The sequence below is a fragment of the Ceratotherium simum genome, chromosome 15, assembly GCF_057802395.1.
Source record: "Ceratotherium simum simum isolate JZ-2026a chromosome 15, ASM5780239v1, whole genome shotgun sequence".
NCBI classification, from domain to species: Eukaryota; Metazoa; Chordata; class Mammalia; order Perissodactyla; family Rhinocerotidae; genus Ceratotherium; species Ceratotherium simum.
The window spans coordinates 53062097-53087124 of record NC_141914.1 but is presented as its reverse complement, the minus strand read 5'-3'; the positions used below and the strand labels follow the sequence as shown (position 1 = coordinate 53087124).

Below are 25028 nucleotides of genomic sequence, written 5' to 3'. Positions count from 1 at the left end.
AACCATCTTACTAAAAGAGCACTCAGATCTTAGGAATATTATAGTTATTAGTTATAAGATAAGGAAATAGCTTTGTGCGGTCTCCACAGACACTGAGGCAGAGTGAACCTATGCATTTCACTCAGGGGAGTTTAGGAAGGTCCTCAGACCCTCACACATGATCTTATAAAATAAGGCAAGAGGTTCAAACTAAAGAAGCAAAATAACAACAGCTGTGAGGGCTGCAGTAGAGTGGGAGAGACAGAGAATCCAAACAGGAAAGACAGACAAGACAGGAACCCTGCAGATATAACCCGAATATAATTGAATCTGAATCGGAGCGTCTGGGATAACCTGGTGTGTGTGGCCAACAGCCCTAACTACGACGGCCCTCTATTAGGACATCATCATGTTACAGTAGTGTATTTACAGTTCTAACAGTGCGTTATCCAGACAAGTTTAAAACTGGCTTTGAATGCTCTGAAAGTCTTTCTGTGAGATTTTTTTCGTTAGGTTTGTGCACTAAATAACTTCTCTGGATATTGTACCTCATGTCCCAGCCCTGCAGGAAATACTGAGCGTTAGTGAGTGGAGGGTGAGTTGGGCTACCACTCCCCCCACCAGCAAAATAATTGAGAAGCAGCCTTACATCCGGGTATGTTTAGATTTTCAGGGACACAGCCAACTTTTAAAAACTTTATTACGCAAGCAACATTTTAATATTGAAAAAGTAGAAAATCCAATATTTTAAAACTCTGAATAAAAAACTGGATACCTCTTTGAACAATGTAGACCTAATATGTGAAAGGAAAATCTGACAAAGGTGTATCTCTTGTGTCATCTTGTTCTCCTCTGTACTCTTAGCACCTAGCACAGGGCCTGGCATGTAGTTGTCAAGGACAAGTATTTATTGAATGAATGAGTGAGTGAGTGAATGATATTCTAGGTATTTCATTCACATTTGAGGTTTATTTTTTTTAGCATCTGTACTAGCTTATTAAACATCCTTTGTGTACAAGCAGTTGTTCAGTACAAATGACTCAGTTTCCTCACCTATAAAATGAAGGGCTAGCCAACTGTGTTTCCAGCCCAAACATTCTACAATTTTGTAAGCAGCTAAGCCCACAGGCCAGGGAAGAGAGCAGTCTGTAGGGATTTCTTAAAACATTAATGGATAAGCTAAAACCATTAATGCCTGGCTTAGTTCCAAAATGGCCTTGGGCCACACATGACCTTGATTGATGATGACTTTTTAACCGTCTCTCTGAAACTACTCAATGCATTTTGCCTTAGGGGTTGTGTGTCACTTGTTTAGCAATCCTGACAGTATTCTAGAGGAAGTCATTCACTGGCAAGTACAAAGTCTCCCCAGCTGTGCCAAACAGAATTATTCATCACCATTTTATGAAAAGCCCAAATCACATTTGCAGGAGGGCTGAGGACTGCCAGCTCGCTGGTTCTTGTTGGCATTGACTTTATTTTCCCCAGTGGTCATCTGCTTTAACCAAAAGCCTTTGGAACTCTAAAGGGAACCTCTTTACCAGTTGAGATCTCCTAAAGAAAGGGAGTATGTTTTTAAATAAAATATCTTAAGTAAGGAGACATAGTTTGCAGGGCTTGTTGTACTGATTTTTCTGGTTTTGTTTTACACTTGTCCCATGGGCTATTTGGTCAAGAACCAAAGTTACGAAGAGTATGCCTGTTTAGCCTACTTCTAGCTCTGTACTTTTGAAATATGGCAGCCATGAGCCATGTGTGGCTATTTAAATTAATTAAAATTATATAAAATTAAAATTCTTGTTCCGCAGTTGCACTAGCCAGATTAGAAGCACCCGATAGCCACGAATGGCAAATGGCTACCTTATTGGGCAAGTACACAGATGTAATATTTCTCTCATCACAGAAATTTCTGTTGGACCACATTTTTCCAACTTTTTGAAGGAAATAGAGTAATCGAGTATTTTGGCTTTTAAATTTAGAAAGTTCTTAAGGCCTAAGGTGGAAAAAGATTTCACCAGAGATTTATTCATTCAGCATCTATTTATTGAGTCAAAATAATTCCCAAGAGGTTATCTTTGTTGTGTAATGTTCTTGATGGTTTGTAGCCTCTACCTCCTACTAGACAGAGGATGTTGTGGCCCAGGGAGCTAACTGGGAAAACTCAAAAGCTCCTTGGAAGCCTTGGGCACTGCTAAAGAAAGGGAATCTTCTAAGTCACAGTTCATCTTCATTCCAGTTAGCCTGTTCTTGATACTGAGGAATTCAGACTGAATATATTCTCATATACCAAAGCACTTTAGAAATTCTGAGGAGTTTTAGCACCACATCTTTTCTTGGTTGTTTCCTAAATGAGCAGGCCATCATAGACTCTTCTAGGCCTAACCTTCCTCTTGGATGCATGCAAAATACCCAAGAACTTTAGACCAGTAGCACAGCTAGCTCAGTGCTAGCTGCTATGTGATCAGGAATTCCAAGCTAAATCATTTTGGGTACCACTCGTACAGTACTAATTCAACGAATAATTAAAGACTAATATTTCAATTCCTTCCTACTCTGATTATTGGAGTATCCCATGAAAATAAATATTTTTTGAAACACAAGTTTCTAACTTTAAGGGTTTAAAAAATTAAAGGATAATTGTTTTTTTAAAGGTCATAATCTTGACTCACATACAAAATGAAATGAACAGATGTCAAAGATTTTATTTAGCTCATTAACTAATGAGAGAACCAGTAAAATGTTACAACCGATTCACGAGAGAATCCACAAAGCAGATGAATATAAAAACCCATCAGGAATACTCAAATACATTTGCTTCATAGATGCAAAACTGGTCAACAGCCGCAGGGCAATAATCAATTGCATTCAACCATACATTACACTGTGCATTTTTATGGAGAACAATCATTTGCATCACTATCAATGATCTGCAACTTAGAGAGTTGTAAAATTGTTCAAAGACAATGAAGGGCCCAAAAACAATAGAGTCAGATAACCTGGAAAGGTGTGTTACAGAGAATGTATGGTTTTTAACTGAAGACACCCAGTAATCATCTTGGTCCATTTGCAAGTCTTTTATAATGTTTTCTGGTAAATTAAATATTTAATTTATAGATAACTCTCTTTGTACTTCTGCCCCTTTGATTTACCTGGCCATTTCCTCCTTGTTTGAGAGAAACCTGATGAGCTTTCCTTTTTGCTTGATTCAATAGAACAGGAAAAAAGAACATAAAGATGTATCTTACTGCAAAGTGTAAGAGAGAATGGAAAGGATCACAGTGGGGTAGATTGCTGGAGGGAGAAGCAAAAAGAGAGAGAGATGAAAGGATTAAATCATTTATATCGTAATTTCATAGATGTTGCAATTACAGAGTTAAACCTTCTGTAGTCCCTTGGTTCTGACCCCTTGGTTTTAAGACACATCTCAATTTAATAACACCTTTTTTGGGAGAAAGAAAATTTTAAAAGGAAAAAATGCACAGTTCTTTTAAAAAACAGCACAATGTAGTATATCTATTCAAACCCTAGTATTTTATGCCCTTGATAACCAAAGTTTAAGTCTAAGCCTTCATATCATTCTTCTGAATCACTTTTGGCCATCATTTATCATGCATATGACATGATACTTTTCATAATGCATTTTCTGATCAAAACTTTTTAGAGCCTTTGTGATTGAAAATGTAGTCTTAAGGCATTTCGAAGAATACTAGTGTATTCTCTACATTTCCATTTGATTATTTGACTAGTCTACCCCCGCACCCCTACCCTCCATATGTTTATACAGCTAATTTTGGAAGTTATCAGGAAGCTTTTGACAGCTTAGCACCTGAGCAATAGTCCTTCGCCAAGCCTGCATGGGTTATTCACCTTTCCTCACTTTGAAAACAACGTGATTTATTTTGAGAGATTTGGCAAATTCTTCTGCTTTTAATTGTGCTGCTTGGCATCCAACAGACGATTCTTATGTATATATCCTAAGGACAAGAGATTTATCTACTCGCACAAATTTATCTACTTGCATGTGTCTTCTATTCTTAGATGCTTTGTAAAATATTTGGTTGTTTTTTTACAAGAAAATCAGTTGGTTCATTTCTCCAGCGATGAATACTTGCACCACTTACAGTACATTTACATCCTCCTTTCTGTTCTCTTCTGCATACATGATCTTCGTTCTTTTCAGTGCTGCCATCATAGTACAGTCCTATTGAGGACAATTCTGGATCCAAGTTTAAGCAAAAACTCAACTGTGGGAGGCAGCATCAATGGAAATAAGTCAACTGAGGGAACGAGGATGAACAAGTAACTAAAAGTTCACGCTTGTCCAGACTATGACGCTTACACAGGAAATGACAACAGTGTAACAATTGCCTCTCTGTCTGAGGACTAGCTGGTTTCTTTGAACATAGATTATAAGATTTATTCTAATTTCAGAAAAGTTAAAATTGGGGGTGGGCAGGAACACCATGCATGTTACAATTGAGGAAATTTGATAATTACAGATTGCTAAAATACAGATTGTTTCACAAGGTAATGACTCTTTTTTTGTGTGTGCGACAAATTCTTTGACAATTTTCCCAGCTTCATTGCTGCTGATCTAGGTTGACTCTTTCTCTTAGTAAATCAGAAAACAAAAAACTGGAGACTTCAGCCTGTTCCAGATTTCTCCAAGTGAGCTAGTATTAACCAAAGCTAGAGCAATGGTTTCCAAACACCCAGTGCCAACCCATGAAAAAGAAAAAAAGAAAAGAAAAACTTCATGAATTCAAATTTATACACTTTAAAGGACTGTCTTATTTTCATGTTGAAATGTTCGTTCTTTTATGATTGATGTGTTCATTCTTTTATGTGATTGTAGGAGGCATTATTTTGTTAAATTTTTTTTTGCCCTTATCCCAATGTATTTACTTGGTAAAATAAAAATTTAGCAAGCCTATATTGGTTCCCTCAATTAAAAAAATTACTAGCCCTTTACATGCAAGAATCTAAGAATTAGTAGGCCAGAGGGCTTCAAGGCAGTGTTCTTTCCATTAGGCATTTCTCCTTAGTTATTTTCTTTGGCTGTTTTTTGCTGGAGAAAGGATCTTCTTCAGCCATTTTTCTTACCTTCTAATGAATACCTCCCTTCTTTTCTCAACTCACAATTATGGAACCATTTTTTTTTAATTTCAAATAATTGGGTTATCAAAAAAAGAGCAACAAGAGCTAGCCCTGATGGCCTAGTGGTTAAAGGTCAGCGCTCACCACTTCAGTGGCCCGGGTTCATTTCCCAGTTGCAGAACCACACCACCCGTCTGTCAGTTGCCATGCTGTGGCAGCGGCTCACGTAGAATGACTAGAATGACTTACAAGTAGGATATACAACCATGCACTGGGGCTTTGAGGAGGGAAAAAAAGAGCAACAAGTTGCCTTTATGAATAATCCATCTTTCTAAAAGTAAGGTTAACTACTAAGGAAGTTAAAAAAATTTTCTTTTTTATTGTACTGGCTTTTAGTTCTGTGATCCCTCATACCTCAATTATAAGATTTAGTTCCCTGACATTTTTTAATGAAGTGTTTTCAAAAGTAATATACACACATGCACATGCCCACAACCTACCCTATCACTGGCAACAAGGAGGAGAAATGCAAGAGTTCATGGTAGTTTATTCATAGCTCAACTACTTCTGCCTTTTCGAGCACAACAGCACTATCTAATACTATTCTGGTACTGCAGCCCCTTGTTTTTATGTAAAGACATTTTATTCAAGAGCTTGAAAATAATGAATCTATAAAGTAATGCTCCTTGTGAGAGTAACTCATTTTAGAATGTGTTGATTATTATGATTAATGGTGGGGCCCTGGCATTTTGTAGACTAATGGTAATATAGTAACACTTGGGTAGCACCTTTGGTGATTTTTCAAGGTGGTGTACTTGTTTGTTAATGCATCCTGTGTCCAGCCATTGCATTATGCCAGCGTTGGTGACAGTGCCACTTTGTCAGGCTGGAAAGATGGTCTCCGACTCAATAAGGAAACACTTTATCGAAGGGAATAAAAAATGGAAATGAGCTACTACCTGTGGGCTTAGATTAAATTGGCCTCAAGAATTTAGAAACAGTAGCTATTCTTGCTGTTCTTTCTAATGCAGGATTGTGGGCCTTTACATCTCATGCTATATTAATTCAACAAATATTTGGCACCTACTACGTGTAATGCAGTAGATGCTTATTCTGATTATCCTAAGATATACAAAGATGAATGCACTTCCATTTGTTCCTTCAAAAAGCTTGGAAAAAGAAATGATGTGTGTATGGAACTATCTGTAATAGAAGGAAGCACTGGTATGTACTGTTGGAGAGGTAGAGATAAAATGTGCCAAGATTTCAGAGGAGGGGGAAATTGCTGTTTTAACTGAAGAACAGGAGAGTATTCATAAAGGAAATGAAAGTGGAGCAGAACCTTGAGGAATGGATAAGTTTTGAACATATGGAACCAGGTTGAAGTAGTTCCAGAAAGAGAACTACACAAGCCAGCAACCAGAGAGGGAAATTCTGGGAGTCTGGCTAGAATTGCAGGATCCATGAAGGAGAGTAGTCGGTAGAAAGTTATGTTGGATCACAGTGCAATGGGTTATGTTCAAGACTAAGGATTTTCAGCTTTAGTCTACAGGCATGAGGGAGATGCTGAGGTTTTGTAAATATAGGAATACCTGTTCTTAACAATACATCAAGACAATTCATCTGGAGGCTATGCATATGTTGGACCAAAAAGGGCAGTAACCTGGGGTTCAGAGAACGGCTGAGAGCCATTGGTGGAGTCCTTGACAATGCATTAAGAGGGACAGCTGCCACTATGGCTGTGGAAATGGCCATGGCATGATGGATAGGAGAGGTAGCAGGGGTGTAGTATGGAATAGTGTTGACAGTTCATTGAACATAAGGGAAAAAGAGATGGAGAGGAGTCAAAGATTTTGATGTTTTAAGAAAAAAAAAAGAGTAGGTTTGATTGATAAGACAGAGTCCTGTCTGAGCCACCTTGAATTTGAAGTGCTGGCAGGAGTCAAAGACTAGACTCCCCAGAACACTTTGCAATGCACATCAGAAATTAAGATAAAAATGAAGCCAGAGCTAGAATTTTACTTATTTGGGAATAATATGAATAAGGATAATAGTTGAAGTATCTTTGTTTTAAGAGAAATTCACTGGCAGGAGTGAGAAGAGCATTATGCAGAAGAGAAGAGGACCAGGAACAGGTCCATAGAGAACACCTGCACTCAGAACGTAGAAGGAGAGAAGGAAATCTTCTCCTCTCTTCCCTCCCCACCCCCCCCAAAAAACCCTCAGAAGGAGGAGTCAGAGACAGCAGAGGTGAAGGGGTGGGGTTCTTGAGATCAGAAAGTCTGGACCAGTCTAGCAGAGGTCATTTGGCTTGCACACTGGAAATCTCACCTTCAAAAAGAGGAAAGATCACTTAATTATGGATCAAAATGTATGTTTCCAGAGCAGAGTTCTTTAAATCTTTCTAAAGAGTTTCTTGATATGACCTGCTCCCACCATTCACAGCCGTACGGCTCCTAATTTCCTGGCAGAATAGTGGCCCACTGCTCACTTCCCTGAGAAAAGCCCTCTCACAAACATATGGGTGTTCTTTCCAGGAGTCCTCTAGAAGCCTGAAGATACGTTAGTGGTTTTGACATCTCTTTCCCTCGGTAAGGAAACGCTGCAGAGCTATGGGCCTATCAAACACGGCTTCTTTCTGCATCTGGACCATCTGCTGCAGACCAGGGGTTCCTAACCTGAGATGAGGAAATATCCTGGCCAGTGAATGTATGTTCCATTATCCATGTGCCTGCATTTTCTGAAGAGATGATTTATCCTTCTCCTGATTTTTAAAAAGAATCTCTTTTCTTAAAAAGATAAGAACCACTGTAATAGATCATACACTCTTGCACAATGATGTGAGTTTCTTGAGGACAAGAGCCTGTCCTCATACATTTTGGTATCTTCATGGTACCTCTATCAATCTTGGCTGAATGAATGGCTAATAGTACTCCATTAGGTGGGCTAACAGGAATGATAAAATACTCATTTGGGCTCTATAGCCTCTTGCTTGACTTAGCAAATACACAAACCTAGGCAACACATTTTCTAATGATAATGTCTTTTATTAGTATAACTTGTACCTTAAAGTGAGTGCATCAAGCACATGCACTGTTTCATTTATTTCTTCAATAATTGTGCAGAGTAGGGACTAGTATCTTCATTTCACAAATGAGGAGGCAAAGACTGAGAGAATGCATATGACTTGCCAAAGGTCAACATCATATGTTAGCTATTATTATTATCTCATGGTGCATTCTTCTGTAAATAAAAATGCCTCTTGGACATAATAGATTTGGCCTTGTTTTCTGGAATGCTTATTGTTTGGCAATAGGTTGGTTTTTGTTTTATATGAATGAAACCTTTTTATTAGCCTAAAATTTGATACTCATGTTAAATGAAGTGGTTTTCAAATAGTTGTTTTATTGAATGACAGATACTACTATCATATAGTGACTTTAATTTCTTGATCTTATACTAGATAACATTAAATGAAAGTAGTGAGGCCCAGGTTTGTGTCTTTGCAGGGTAAAAGTTAAGATGGCATGTCAGACAGCAGTATAGGGTCATGATTAAAACTACGGGCTTTGAATCTGACTTAGATTTCAAAGTTCTACTAAATAGTATTACATCTTAAACATTAAATATTGGATATGTCTTAAATTCTCTCTCAACTTAGAAGAGTACCTGCTAAATTTCCATCTGCATCTAGAGAGAGAAATCTCATCTATTCTACTTCCACCTTTTCCTGGAGTTCTCTGGAGTAAAAAGGAAGAGACAATGCCGAGGCAGCCTCCCGTCCATGGCTGAAGACAGTAGACTCGCAGGGCAGCTGTGCCCTGGGCACCTGGCTTCTGTCTCGACGCTGCATGCATGACAGACGCTGTTCTGCAGCACTGCACTTGGTCCCCCACCAGCAGCGATCCTTTGCCCCCTCACAGCACGAGCTGTGAGAACCTATATTTACATACAGGCTGAGCCTCCCCTTCTTAAACTAGCAAGAATTTTTTAAACCTTAATACAGAAGCCAGGGGTGGGGAGGGCCTGGAACTTCTCAAACAAAAAACTGATACCTCATATTGAACCCTAAAACGTGAAGGACTTACAAAATGACCAGGCAGTTCTCTGAAATTGCCAAAGGACTGATAGGACATTCTGACTCAGAACTCTGTCGCAAACACACTGGTCTGAAGTTAAATGTGTATGCGCTCTGTTAACTGAGTAACGGGGACTGTTAATGCTCCACACTAATTAAAATATAATTTTCCAAATGTGTTTGCTCAATATGACTTTACATGTTGTTTTAATGATTTTTTTTTTAAAAAATCAAGAGCAGGTAAGCTACTTTATTGTTTGAATGGGCAGTTTGGCTTTCAGATGCCTGCAGTGACAGGCAAAGTGTGAGAGTACAAGGAAAGAGGGAATCCTGTCCCCAGTGTGTGCCAGTCACTGTGTGTTGTCCGTGGGGAGACAGGGCTTCTGCAACACTGGTGGGCTGAGAGGCGGAAACATTATTCAGAGATATCTGGGCACTGACACTGCTTTCTCTTCCCAAGAGAAATTGTTCAAGAACCAGATGAGCCTGATATTTAGAAATATTCATTTAAATAGAATCACCAGTTTGTTGGTATAAGCTGAAATGGTAACATAAGACTGAGCATGAAAGGACGATGTTAGGAGGATCCTCCCTGCCCAGAGAATGTCATTGGAAGCAGCAGCCTCATAGGGAAGCAATGTGGAAGGAAAACCACACAAGGATGTGCTGAATCTGCTTTTTCTCTGGGTTACCACTTCCTGTGGGTTTCTGCAGCCTGGGCTGGATAAACTGGGGCTCATGGCAGGTGTGTGTCTGATCTCTTCCTACCAGTAGGTAACCCAGCTGCATGGTGCATTAATTTTATAAATTGTAGTAAATGGATGAGGTGGCATTTTCAAATGCCTAACTTCGCTAGTTCATCTTAAAGCCCTATAAATATCTTTTGATTTTCATTATAGTTGTCCTGGACATAAGTACTTTAGTGTAAGCTAGAGTAAATTGTTTCAAAATCATGACCAATATATATATGGTGAGGCTATGAAAAATTGATAAACTAGCCTCACCAAACATGTTCTAAATTACTTGTATATGTATCTATACATCCTCCTAACCCCATGAAGGCGGGGACCAGGGCTATCTTGTTCCTGGGAGTATCTTCAGAACTTAGCGATGCTATTTGTTCATTTGACTATTAACTGAGTTTTAAAAAATAGGATCTCCCAACATATCCTTTAATGGGGCTTCTGTTATAGAGCTATTAACACTGTATATGTTATGTTTAACAAGTTTTGGTTTACGTTCTTGCCAAGAAATAATTCTTATTATTCTTTTTTACCTTTCACTCCATTTCTCTGAGATAAGTAATAATGAATATGTAAATTATTGTTTTCTAGGCTTGAAACTATTCCAATATGACCTTCCTTGGGCTCTTCTCTTTGCTGGTTCTGCAAAGCTTGGCTTTAGGGGCCACTGTCCCTGATGAAACCATTGTTGAGTTGTCAGTGAATATGTATAACCATCTTCGAGCCACTGGGGAAGATGAAAATATTCTTTTCTCTCCATTGAGTGTCACCCTTGCAATGGGAATGATGGAACTTGGGGCCCAAGGGTCTACACTGAGAGAAATCCGTCATTCAATGGGATATGACAGCCTGAAAAATGGTAAGTGGGCTTAAGTTTGATTTCTCAAGATGGTTTGACTTTAACTTTCAACTCAGTTATGTTGTGTTATGCCAGAGGCAGCAGTATTTACACAGGATAAGAAAGTGATCTCATTGAAGTGGTATGGCTAGAAGAAACATTAGGAAACCCAAGAAAGGTATTAATTCCTGGCTCCATCCCTGCCTAAACTAATCTAAGGAAATTATATATATTATTATTACTATTATTTAAATAAACCTCACTGTGAAAACCAAAGCAAATGGTTCTTGCTCTAATGGAGTTTCCAGTCTAGTGGGAGAGGCACATATTAATCAATTATCACATAAATAAATAAAAAATTAGAACTGTGATGACTGCAATTAGGAAAAGCAACATGATTTTCTAAGAATAACAGAAATTTTTGCTTAAAATCAACCGTATCTTCATTGTTTAAATAGCATCCAAGAATTTTTTTGAAATGTTGAATTATTATGAAAATTATATGTATTGAAGAAAATTTCTAGCCAAAAGGCATTTTGTAGTCACTTTAACATGATGTATGATTTCTATTTTAATGTTCTAATATACATGTGAATTAACTCATTAAAAGTTAAGAACTCAACAATGGATTTTCCTAGTTATAAGGTTAAAAAAAGTCCAGTGAAAGTAAAATTTAAAGGAATATTTTCATTTTTTGATTACATAATTAAACTTAATTCTCATTCCCGATAATTATAAAGTGACTAATTTAACAAAAGCAACCTAAGTACTTTGAAAGAAAACAACCAAAAAATCTCGATTTTATAGATTCTACCGAGATATCGATTAAAACAAAAAATAATATCTGTGGATAATACTAAGCCGCAAAAAGTTAATTTGAACACCTAAAAATAGCACAAATATGGACCCTCCTAACCATGTCAAAGTGGGGAATGAACCAGTGCTCTTTCCTCCAGCCACTGTTCTTTAATCTCCCTCGGTGTTTTGGTGCTCTTCCGCTCTCCTTGATCTTTCACTGTGTTTGTTCCACTAATAAACTTGTCCTTCGTCATTTTGCAGGTGAAGAATTTTCTTTCTTGAAGGATCTTTCTAACATGGTAACTGCTGAAGAGAGCCAATATGTGATGAAAATCGCCAATTCCCTCTTTGTGCAAAATGAACTTCACGTCAATGATGAGTTTTTGCACATGATGAAAAAATACTTCAATGCAGAAGTAGATCGTGTGGACTTCAGTCAAAATGTAGCTGTCGCCAACCATATCAATAAGTGGGTGGCGAATAACACAAATAGTATGTCATTTGGTTCCTTTTTTTCCTCTAACAGCTTAGCTTTAACTCTCTTTTACTGCTGAAATTATTTGTCCCTTCATTCCTTTTGCATTTTCCATGTTAGATAGCATTTACTTGAGTATCTAATAATTATTTTGTATAGATTACAGTCTTTTTAGAAGCACTGTTTATGAATACACATTTGAGAAAGAAGTTAAATCTTTTGACATGTATAGAATTTTGGCATTAATAAATTAATCTGAAATCTGTGCTCTCCAATTGATGGGTTTCCTCTGTATCATAATCTTTACTGCATGGAATTTTTCTTGAGCTGAGCATTTAATAAATTAGATACTAGCTAGAATGGCAGTTAGTGGCTCTCTTAATATAATTAAAATAGAATAAGAGAGAGTTAAAAATCAGAGTTTAAAGATGTTTGTTGGCTTTCAAACCACAGAATGATTGGTAATCAAAATATTTGCCTTGGAGTCTTTTAAAAAAGAGCAGCCCATTTTAAAGCCCAAATAAATGGAGAGGAATTAGAAAGAGATGCAATTATTTTAAATTTTATTTCTAATTCATGGTTTTTAAAACATAGTTAAGCTTTCCAAATGTTTTATATTTTGCCATTTTACCGTCAAAATAATTGAAATTAGAATCTAAAAAATGACACCAAATTGAAAGATAACTACGGCTGTTCATTAAATTAATTCATATTGTCAAAACTTGCAAAATAATGTTAATTTAATAAATTTTATGTTGGAACAACAACAAAAAAACCCCCAATCACATACCCTACGTTCTATAATCAGCACAATGCTGAGGCACCTTCTTAAGCACCTAAAAACGTGCTATGAGTAATAAAATGAGAGAATACCGAGCAAATTTTGGTCCTATCTTTTTCAACTCTGAGATTAAAACGTAGAATAAAAGAAATCTATGTTTGTTTGTTTTTAACATTCAAAGAATAAGTCGAGAATAATAATCCACCTGGAATAGATTGAATTATTAAAGCTGTTTGTTTCCAAACTCTTAATTTTTAAACACTTTTAGCAATCAACAAAGACCCAATGTCTTTCAAAATAGATTTGGAAAAGAATATTTCAGATGATAGAAAATAAGGCATCATGAGTTAAATTGACTTTCACTCATCTGTTTTCACCTAGTCAAAAGCAGTTGTTATATTTGTTAGAAAGATATCCAATATACATGGGGGAAAGTTTCAATTGGACGACATTTTAATCATGTACATTGTTCAAGAATAAACTTAGAAACATTTATTGGGTGCTTACTCTGTGTTAAGAATTTTATATGCATCATTGCAAGTGATGCAATATATCACTGCAATTGCAATATGCAAGTGGTGAAGCCTGAGATTCTGTTGTATGTGGTTCTGTAGTTTGCGCAAGTGTAAGCTGCTCCTAATACTATTTTAGGTGGTGTGAGTGTTTTAGATGACCTTAATCTGTAATTTTGTGTCTGTGTGTGTGACATTTTTCCTTTGAAACTACGATACTTCTAATTTTTATTGTAAATTTGGTAATGGTATACAGTTTTTCAGGATGATTCTATTAGATGATAATTTGATAACCTTTGGGCCCCTTTCACCTTCCAATTTAATATGAATTTCATCTGTTCATTTTTTCCTGAATAGGTCTGTTGAAAGATTTGGTATCCCCAAGGGATTTTGACGCTGTCACTCATCTGGCCCTCATCAATGCTGTCTATTTCAAGGGGAACTGGAAGTCACAGTTTAGACCCGAAAATACTAGAACGTTTTCCTTCACTAAAGATGATGAAAGTGAAGTCCAAATTCCAATGATGTATCAACAAGGAGAATTTTATTATGGTAAGACATTTTGGCTTTTATTTCTCTCTTCTTACAGTATATCAAAAAATTTCTAAGAAAGAACATGAAATATTCATTACTCAAGTTTCTTGTCAATCTAGTTTGGGCTACAATTCAGTTTCCTTGGCTTCATTTTCAAAGGCCTTTAATTAGATCCCGAGTGAATATTATATGCATTAACAGTTTTCCAATATGTTTCCCTAATTTGTATAGCTGATCACACCTGCAGAGTGGCTTTATCCAAATGAAAATATCTGACCTTGTGTAAGAACGTTCGGAGTTACTCCAAAAGTCACTGGCTTTGGGGTGGTTTTCAGTGAACCATATGTTCCGCTCAGCTCTTGATTTGGACTCTTCACTACTTTTTGAATTATAATTTTTCCTTTAAAATTTTGCTTTCAGACTTGTGTATGTATGGTCAGACATTATTCATTCATAGTTTCAATTATTGAGGGCCTATAATTTGTGATATAACTCAATATTGTTGGCGTTATTTTCAAAGATGTTTTGTTGGACTTTTCAGAAGTTTAGGATGTTACTCCTTCCTATACACTATATTGAACCACAATAATTTGTTGTCATAAACAGAAATGTAATTGTAAGCGAAGTATATGTTAGAACTAATAGTTTATTCTATTTAAAAATACATTGTAAAATTAAAAGATTATAATCACAGTTAATCAAATTAACAGTCAAAATAAGAAGGGAAAAATATCCATTTATTTAAGAACCAAAATGTTTAATGTGATGTCTAAAGTACCTATATCAGTTATAGGAAAATATTCACAAAAGAAGCATTACATTTTTTTTGAAAATGGGGGAAATTTTAAAGTAGTGGCAGGACCATTTGTTTTAAAGACTTTCTTATTTTTTTGTGAAAGCCTAGTCAATTTAGCTCAGTTCATAGAACACAAAGCCTAACTTTACCTAACTTACTTATTTACCTAATTTGGAGGTCTTAATCACCACAAATATACTAGGTAACTATTGCAGAATGCAATAGATTTCATTTTGGCTGCACTACCTTGGCCTCAAAACTTTTAGCTGTGGTAACAATGGAGTACCAGGTATTACGGATCAATTTTTCCCTTCTTAAAAATCAGGTGGAGGGGCCAGCCCCGTGGTGTAGCAGTTAAGTGTGCGCACTCCACTTCGGTGGCCCGGGGTTCGCAGGTTCGAATCCAGGTGCTCAATGATGTACCGCTTGTGAAGCCATGCTGTGGTGGCGTCCCATGTAAAGTGGAGGAAGATGGGCACGGATGTTAGCCCAGGGCCAATCTTCCTCAGCAAAAAGAGGAGGATTGGCATCAGATGTTACCTCAGGGCTAATCTTCCTCACAAAAAAAGAAAAAGAAAAAAAGAAATCAAGTGGATATTGATAAATGTGATTTACATCCAACTTGGATCCAGGGCTTTATTTTTCTAACCAGGACTTTTCATTGTTTTTAATGATATCCTTTAAATATATATTCATTTGAAGTATCTCATTTAAAAATACAAAGCAAGTCTAGAGAACATGTTATGACAAGTGTGAAATAATTCTGGGGATTCTAAAATAAAATAAATTCTGCAGGGCTGAGGATTTACTTGAATTTCAGGGCCTATTTTTAAATAAACCCTCTTTTTCTCGGATGCCTGAATTTCTTATATTCTAAACACTATTTTGGAAGAAAGTTATAACAAATTTAACCCTTTTATTTAAGCCTTGGTATGGGCCTTTTATGATCTTTCTTTTTTTTTCTTAGGAGAATTTAGTGATGGCTCCAATGAAGCTGGTGGTATCTACCAAGTCCTAGAAATACCGTATGAGGGAGATGAGATAAGTATGGTGTTGGTATTGTCCAGACAGGAAGTTCCACTGGCCACTCTGGAGCCATTGGTCAAAGCACAGCTGATTGAAGAATGGGCAAACTCGGTGAAGAAGCAGAAAGTGGAAGTGTACCTGCCCAGGTGAGAGGCTGCTGTGTGACTCCCTCCAATAGCACCTGGGGCGGGATATCAATGAAGGTCCTGGCCCAGAGCAACTCTTGTCACTGCTTTTGAATTTTAAGTCTTGCGCTACTCTCCTCCTCCTCCTCCTCCTCTCCTGCTCCTTCTCCTCCTTTTTTAAAAGTATTCTTTCATTTTCATGCAGTCCTGCCCAGAGATACAGGCTCACATTGATTCATTCAGTACTGTTTACCAGGACCTAGTTTCAGATATCAGTCAATATTCTTAGCTTTATTTTAGAAGATTTTTCAATAGATTGTCTCTGAATATCATTTGCATTGACAGTCTTCTGTATTTCGTTAATATTTAAAGTTGATTATAGCTGGAGAGAAAATAATCTTCAACATTACTGGAAGAAGTGCAAGCAAGTCACTGTGCTAAGTGCCAAGATGCAACCACAAATAAGCAAGAAGAAGCTTAACATTCTCCTTGTGGCTGCAAGAATAGAATCTATGCAGGGTCTTGATGTTCTGACTGCTATCCACTTCCTCAGCCCTAGCTCTGCCACTTACCGCATCAAACATTTTGTAGCATGTACTATCCATGTGCTTGTAGTTATGCCACAGACAAATATTTCTTGCCTCTGAGCCTTTATGTACGTTGTTGCATTGGCCTCAAATGCCCTCCTCACATTTCTTTGCCAGATATTGTTTACTTAGCCTTTGGGGTATAGCTCTGGCACCACCTCTCCTAGGAAGCCTTCCATAGACCACCTGATGGAGCAGGTGACCCTCACTTTCACCTCACTTGTGCTCCTCCCTGTTATGACAATACATTTATGTTACCACCCCACAATGAGATTACCTTTTGGTAGGTCTTGCTTTCCTTCTGCAAGTTCTTCTAGCATGCAGTCAGTTCTCTTCTCCATAACAGAGATACCATAATTGTTTGGAAAACCAAACCCAACTGAAGATATTTATTCTGTTCTTGAATACCTTAAAACTTAGTAGGGGAGCTAGACCAGTAAACACAAACAACAAGTTTATAAACATAATGTATAAATTCTAGGCTAGAAAACAAGACAAAAATAATGTATAAATTCTAGGCTAGAAAACAAGACAAAAATAAACACGATAAACATATGTGTGTGTGTATGTGGAAGTACAGCTCTAACATGCATTCCATAGTAAGAAAATTATACAAATATGATTAATTATAATCATTAATTATTAATAATTAATTAATGAACACTGAAAGGTAATAAGACATTAGTATTAAAACTGAATTACTAAAAACTCTAACTCATTCATGTTCATTCTAATTTTGGGAATTGTCATTTAAAAGTTACGTCTTCTATAAATGCTTATTTTTCCCAAAACTTAGCTGATGTTTGCTTATGTTAATGAAGGAGATCTATTTGGCACTGTAGACATTTTGGCTAGAAGTATATTTATACATTTTGTTAGTGTTATATATTCATAATATGTAACCACACATAATATACAGCCATACATTTCTTAGTCTACATGTAAAAATTAAGGTAATCATAACCCAAATGGTTTACTTTTCTTCTTTTTGGCTAAGATATTTAGCTTGCATAATTTTCCGTGACAATACATTTATGTAGAAAGATTCCACCATAAGTCTATTCTCAAGGAGAGGTAGCCGATGAATATCTAACAAATAAAGCCAAGTTTTTTTTGTGTATGATAATTGACATCTACATACTTAATATATAAACAGTGTATTTTAACTCTAAAAGAACAATTTACTTTTAAACATTAAATTTAAATAACTATCTACATCAGATGTAAAAATCTCATCTAGTGACCTTTTATCATTGATTTTGAATTTTTTTTTGCATTTTATAAGGAATTCCTTTTGATAATATGAGAAATTCAGTACAGTATTAAAGCTTCCCTTATTAAATTCTGTGAATTAAGTGCAGCATCTCCAAATGCTTCAATTCTATGAGGATGCAGTTGTTTAGGAGTATTTTAACAGAATTCTAAATGAATATTTAATAAACATCACATATTCTAATTCAACCGTATTCACTAGAAAATGTGGCCTCCAGGTCCTGTCCTGGAATTGAACGTGGCAGCAGAAGAAAATTAAATTTTCATTTCCTAAGAGATACTCTTCAATTATGAAATAGTTTAGCTTGCTTGCTCAATATTAATGCCTGTTACTAAACTAGGCACAGTTAATGACCGTGTATCCATTTCTGTAAGAGTTCTATGAACTCTCCCTCTGCATAGAGCGGGAGACTAATAGCTAGATAAGAAAAATTTAGTTTCCCTTTTTAAGAGATTGACTGTTTTCACATACTTGTGTGTCAGTAATCAATGGAAAACTATCCTCTCCCTCCATTTTACAGCATTAGGATCCACTAAATGCTCAGTGAGGGTAATGGTTTATGTGACCCAATCTTAGAAAGGTAAACATTTTCTAATAGCTGTGCTCTAGGTTTACACAAATGTCTGTCTTAAATGGTTTGAATAGTTTGCTTCATATGGAGATGTTACTCTGAAAATGCAACTTTGCATTTCTGTGATTTGACCACATTCTTGTCCTGCTTGACAGGTCCTTCTACTTTCTGTTATACCAGATTTTATACAAATAGCTTTAAGATGCTTCCTTGAGAGGTATAGGGCATTTGGGGTGGGGAGAAGGGGCAATTACCTTTGTATTTTTGTTGTTTTTTCCCCTGAACAATAAATCCTACAGGAATCAGATGCTGAATTAAAATTGCATTTTTATCCAAAATACAAGAATCTGTTCAGGAGATGGTAAGACTGCTAGACCTATGTGTTATCACCAATCCAGTGAAATACCACAAGGTTTATGCACAGTCATATATCTCTAAGACTTAAATGAGATTGCTAGATATTCTTCCAATTTATTCATGGCAGCAAAAATAGTTTGGCTAATAGGTAAAAAAAAAAAAAAAAAAAAAAAAATATATATATATATATATATATATAAAGCACTTTAGAATAATGCTTGGCAGAGAGTAAGCATCGTATAATTAATTTTTCTTTATTATTACTGTTATTGTTTACTTTTCAGTGTACATTTTAAGTCCTAATATTTATCTAGTGTTAATCTATGGGTAGCTTTATATATAGTTTTCTCTAATTAGGACTTTTTTTGAACTTGGTTCTAATGATGGTTCTCTTCATTATATATTCTTGCTTTTCAGTCTTTACTGATATAGCTTAGGTATAAGAAGATTTCTCTAAAATCAAATATCTTCATACTCGGAATGAGGATTTACCTGACCATAGTATCTTTCCACTCTGACTTTTTGTTTTTTTTTGGTCAGGAAGATCGGCCCTGAGCTAACATCCGATGCCAATCCTCCTCTTTTTGGCTGAGGAAGATTGGGCCTGGGCTAACATTTGTGCCCATCTTCCTCTACTTTATATGGGACGCTGCCACAGCATGGCTTGACAAGCGGTGCCTCGGTGTGCACCCGGGATCCGGGCCTGCAAACCCCAGGCCAACACAGCAGAGTGCACGCACTTAACCGCTGCACCACCACCCCGGCCCCTTTCCACTGAGACTTTTGTAGTCTCAGATTTGTCATTTGTGATCAGAGTGCTAGAAATCAAAGGATATAAAGTGGTTCTCTATTTTGTAACCAGAAACCATCCTGCTATTTAGAAATGATTGTCGGGGCCAGCCGGGTGGCACAAGTGGTTAAGTGCCCGTGCTCCGCTGTGGCGGCCCAGGGTTCCCTGGTTCTCATCCCGGGCACGCACTGACACACTGCTTGTAGAGCCATGCAGTGGCGGCGTCCCATATAAAGTAGAGGAAGATGGGCATAAATATTAGCCCAGGGCCACTCTTCCTCAGCAAAAAGAGGAGGATTGGCAGATGTTACCTCAGGGCCGATCTTCCTCACAAAAGAAAAAAAAAAAGAAATGATTGTCTATTAATAAAGCACTTCAGTTTCATGTTTGTAAAAGAAAACCAATACATAAACCATCTGATTTTGTTCTTTAAAATGGGTGCTTTTTATTATTATTATTATTATTTTATTATTATTCTACAAAGGGTTTGATTAGTTCCTTAATTGTTTATAAATTTTATAAATCTCCTTATGTGTAATATTTATTTGCTCTTTTCTAACACTTGCTCCACACAGCTACTCAGTCTCCAAGGCTTCTGCCCTCTACATACCTCTTCACCTTATTCAGATAGAAAGTTGCAAATGCGTGATTACATTGCATGCCTGTCTTAAAACAGGCATGCCTTTGGGTTTTAAAAAAGCAGTGTTGTGGCTTTTTATTTTTAAATTCAGCAGGTGAAATGTAAAGTCTGCCTGTAGTTTGTTTGTTTTTTAAATAAGCCATTGTTAGAATTATAATGAGTAGTGGCAGGGGCTTTGCAGTCAGAAAGACCTTAGCTCACACCCTCATTCTGTTACCTACTAGCTCGGTGATTAGGGCAAGTTCCTGAGCTTTTTTGAACTGCAGTTTGTTTTTCTGTGGAATAGGGATAACAGTACCTGCCTCATAGGAGTGTGTGAGATTAGCATAGGGATGATTAAATGAGATACTATACATAAAAGGATTTGCATTGTGCCTGGGACATAGTAAGCACTCAGTATGTGGGAGATGATAATGATGATGTACATTAGTATTAGCCTATGTTAAGAGGAAAGAGATAGTAAATGGATAATAGCTATCTTTCAATAATTTGAAAAGGAAAAAAGATGAGGAATGGATAAGTGGAAATTGTTTACATCCTGTCTTCCACTTGGAACAAACACTCACAGACACCTAGAATTTATTTCACTTCAACTTATGTATTTTGTCCTATGCCAGACACTACAAATATTAAAATGAAAAAGACACTAGATTTGACTGATTTCCAGTTAAAGTAGCAGAGATTAATCCAGCTGTTTAGTCAGATTACTCCACCAACTAAAATGCAAATATACAATGCCTTAACATCTGTAATAATGTGAATGTTATACATAACTGCAAGATAATAAGTACTATTAACAGTATTTGCCTCCTACATGCCAGCACCATCTAAGACTTTTAGAAACCTTATTCAATCCCCTCAACAATACAATGAAGTAAGTGCTATTATTGCCATTTTCCACATGCCAAATCTGAGGCTCAGAAATTAAGAAACTTGCCCAAATTTAATCTGGCTACATTACCATCCTCACCTGAAGAGCCAGCCTTGGAAGTGTGAAACCAACCAAGTTCCTTTTAAGAAGCAAACAGAATCCCCTGCTGTTGCCCTCCTTCACTTGCCTAGTTTAGGTGGATCAGCACACACACCACCACCGGGATCCACATCCCTGCTCTGCCTCTCGTTAGCTGTGCGACCCGGGTCAAGTTATGTCATCTTTCTGCCCCTAGTTTCTTCCTTTATTAACTGGGCTAATAACAATACCTACCTCAAAAGGCTGTGGTGATATTTAAATTAATCTGTTTTTTATAGGAACAGTTCCTGATATACAGTAAGCTCCATATAAGTGATCAAAAAATAAATAATAATAATAAAGCACACACACACAAACACCTTAATCAAGCTGTCAAATGTATTCTCTGAGACATTCCATATTTTCCTATTCATCTCCCTTTCAACTTTCACAATCAATATCTGCTTTTTGTAGAAAACAAAATAAACAATGGTAAGTCCAAGTTCAAGTGTTGGATATAGATAAAATTCACTAAGTTTAATATATATGCTACACATTTCCTCGTCTGTTGGTCATATTTTTCCGTAAACATGGACCTGCTAAAACTGTTCTCCCCTGATCATTCCTCTTGGTGTCTGAGTCTTGTTTATAGCAATCATTCCCTTGTCATTCTTCCTAAAACCAGACAATAGGAAGGATGCTGATGTAACATTTAGTGACTATCACAGACAGCTCTTTTAAGGACACAGCCCATTGCCTAAAAAGTTATATTTATGATCTGTATTGATCAAGAGGCAACATCTTAGAAAAAAAGGAAACATTTAGTTCTAACCAGTTGTTTTCACATTTTATAAAAAAGTAGTAAAAGCCTTTGCTTTAAAAAAATGCGTCTGTTTGTTAATGCAGCCACATGTGGTCCAGATCTTTCATGAGAAAGGTGGGTGATACAGTCCATTGGTTTGGGAGAGATTTCATTTTAGGAGCAATCTGGCTTTCTGTGGAAAACTTTTTTTAAATTAATATTCTGTTTGTGGCTACTGTACTTATTTTCAATTAAGTTTTTGAATAATGTTTTATTTCTTCTTACAAAAGTAATACACATTTATGTACAATAATTCATAAAGTCCATTAGAACAAAAAATAAAGATTTTATTCTTTGTTTAAAAAAACTCTACAATAATTGTAAAAGTGCATAGTTTTTAAGATGTAATATTTAACGTACTTTCATTGATTAGCAGTTTTTCCCTGATGCTACCACGAGAACAGGCTTATGTCCTAGAGATTAATATAACCATGAAGATATATATTTTATAATGTGATAGATTTTATGTTTTCTTTCTCTGAGTTGTATGGAGTTGAAGTGTTATACAGCAAAACTTGGCTCTTATGTAACCCTTTCCATAAGGTGAGAAGTTGATCAATATACTAAGAAGAGAATAAAATACCTTGGATAAATGTATGATTCATCATTACTAGCTTAAAAAATCAAAAATATTACTTAACTAGTTCAAAGGATTTTGAAAGCTACTCATTTACAAGTTTTACATAGTCAATGGTAATGTTTCTTGATCTCAAAACTCATTTATTCCACTATATATTACGGTTTTGTCTCCATATCATATATTTTTCCTTCTTAATAATTTAATACTATTCTGATATGTTATTCTCTTTGACGCCCCTTCTTTTTACAAGCACAATCAAATACTACTTGCAGTCAAAAGCCAGTTTTAGCATAATTTCTCCTCTATAAAACAGGCTTTTAAAATCAACATATCTAATATTTTACTCTCGTCCCGGGTAACAGGATGCTGGAACTAAATACTTTTCCCCTATGTGCTTTCCAGGTTCACAGTGGAACAGGAAATTGATTTAAAAGATGTTTTGAAGGCTCTTGGAATAACTGAAGTTTTCATCAAAAATGCAAATTTGACAGCCTTGTCTGGTAGGAAATAAACACCAATTTAAAAAATATTATCCCATAAACGTTTTTTAAAATAATGATGTTGAATCCTCTATTTACCATGGAGTTCTGAGGTAAAATATAGTTATCACTTGCCAGATAAATATAACAAATGTATTTAACTTCTACGAGCAAAACTATAAATACAGTCATAACATTAAGTTTATGTTATTCTGGTCCATGTCTTATCTTCAATAGTATATTATATTCTCCAGAAGACCTGTCTTATACATCTTGGAATTCCCCATCTCATCTGACACAATGCCTTGTAGAGTAGATAATCAATAAATGTGTTGAGTGAATATCTCAATATGTCCCATTATAATAAATCATATAGGAAAGAGAGAAGGAAGAGAGGATAAACGAGTGCCTGCTGTGAGAACTAGATGCTTTTTCAAAGGATACCTAGTGAGACGATGTAAATATTATCCTAACTCTTCAATAAGAAAGGTTGGTTTTACAGAAGTAGCTTCAAAATATTCCTGGCATGTTGGGTGTTGAGTAATTTATTTTAAATATTCCAAGAAAAAAATCCAGTTGCATTATTTGATTCAGATGCCCTAATTTGTTCAGGGTAAAAATCATAACTTGGGACTGTACAACCTTTTGGAAATATTTTTAAACAGCTAATCCCAAGGCATTTATTATTGAAATAAAGTACCTGTGAGTTTAAGACTTAGCTTATGTGATGATTATTTTGTATCATTTCTATAGAACATGAAAAATAAAACAGTCTGTTTTCTGATGAGATAAAGGCAAATATAGATCAAGATAAAAGAAACTCAACGTGTAAGTCCTCTTTATACGCAATGTATTGAACCCAATTCTGCAACTAGAGAGAGCTGAGGTGATAGAAGATTCCTTAGCAGTTCATGTGTTACAGGAGAGAACGTAGTTTTCCTCTCCTGAAGTAAGAGCCTATAGGAAATCAAGCTGACTGAATAATAGCTTCTAAACCTGGAGTGTGAGGGCCCATGAAGTGAATTCAGGGAAGTGATGCCTCCACCCTTAAAATTGCATATAGATATGTGTGTCTGTGCGCGCACGCGCGCGCGCGCGCGCACGCACGCATGCACAGGAGAGAAAAAGAGACAGAGACAGGGTGGAGATAGGAGATTCATAGTTTTCAAGAAATTCTCAAGGAGTCTACAATCAAGAAAAGCCTTGTCTTCCCAGATTTAGGAGTGGGCAGATAGTTTTCTAATCAACAACTCAGCTTCTAGCAATGAGATGATACCGATGTATTTGATACTGCAAGCTCTATCCTTCGTTTAGAGAGCTTACATCCCAAAACACTGATAGAGCTTTTCTAAATGTCTGCTATATAAATGTTCCTGTCCACACAAGAGAATGAATTTTCCCTGGGCAAAGGTTTTCATGGCTCACATCCAAGCTCCTAGGGCTCTGAACTCTTCGGTGGGACTGTCAAGAAGGTAGGACTGGTGCACGTTCAAAAGGTAATGGATACATTTGTACTTGAGTCAGAAATATATTCGTGGCTCAAGCATAAAATAATTTAAAGTTCTTATACTCCCTTCCTTAGGAATGGAGAGAATCTACCTGCCATACTGGCCAAATTCCAACTGGATAATTACATTCTGCCTTCCTACCACGGCTCTATTTTCAGTTTGATTTGAGATTCCTCACTGTCTCACCCAAACATCTAGGCAGTTATTTCACACACATAGAATATTGGCTGCTTTTCAGTCCTGAGGGAACAGCACTGCAGTGGCAAATCAATTATTGTGGTCAGTGTAGCTTAAAATTTTTGACATATCTGGAAGTTTTATAAGGTAATATTTAATTGCCTTTACTATGTACAGAGACAATAGAGCATCAATATACATTATGAATGCAGATGGTTTGAAGATTTGAAATAACACTAGGCTCTTTCAGAGTTCATATAGTCTGTGCGTGGAGTCTCTTCGTTTGATCAAACCTCCATCAGAATTGAATCCTTCTCAGCACCCTGCTCACAGCTGCATTTGCAGTATCCGGCACAGGGCTGACACGTAGTTGGCACACGGTAGATGATACTAAAGAATAAAACAAGAGAGGGAAGGAGAGAAGAGGTTTCTTCGGGGCCACCTTATACATTACATTTATTGGAACATTTAAC

At 36.5% G+C, this 25028-nt stretch overlaps 1 protein-coding gene across 3 annotated transcripts in view; it reads left to right on the top strand.

The window, feature by feature from the left end:
* Positions 1 to 25028, top strand: part of SERPINI1 (serpin family I member 1) — a 79686-nt gene that overhangs the window by 43623 nt on the left and 11035 nt on the right. For 2 of the 3 annotated variants that reach the window (XM_004424772.3, XM_087440069.1), the window contains exons 2-6: positions 10489 to 10756; positions 11795 to 12025; positions 13659 to 13853; positions 15599 to 15803; positions 22794 to 22891. In XM_004424772.3, the coding sequence (XP_004424829.1) occupies positions 10507 to 10756; positions 11795 to 12025; positions 13659 to 13853; positions 15599 to 15803; positions 22794 to 22891 (979 nt within the window). In that variant the 5' untranslated portion in view covers positions 10489 to 10506. Of the gene's footprint in view, positions 1 to 7642; positions 7786 to 10488; positions 10757 to 11794; positions 12026 to 13658; positions 13854 to 15598; positions 15804 to 22793; positions 22892 to 25028 lie in introns of those variants that run through there. The other variant, XM_087440070.1, reaches the window with a different exon arrangement.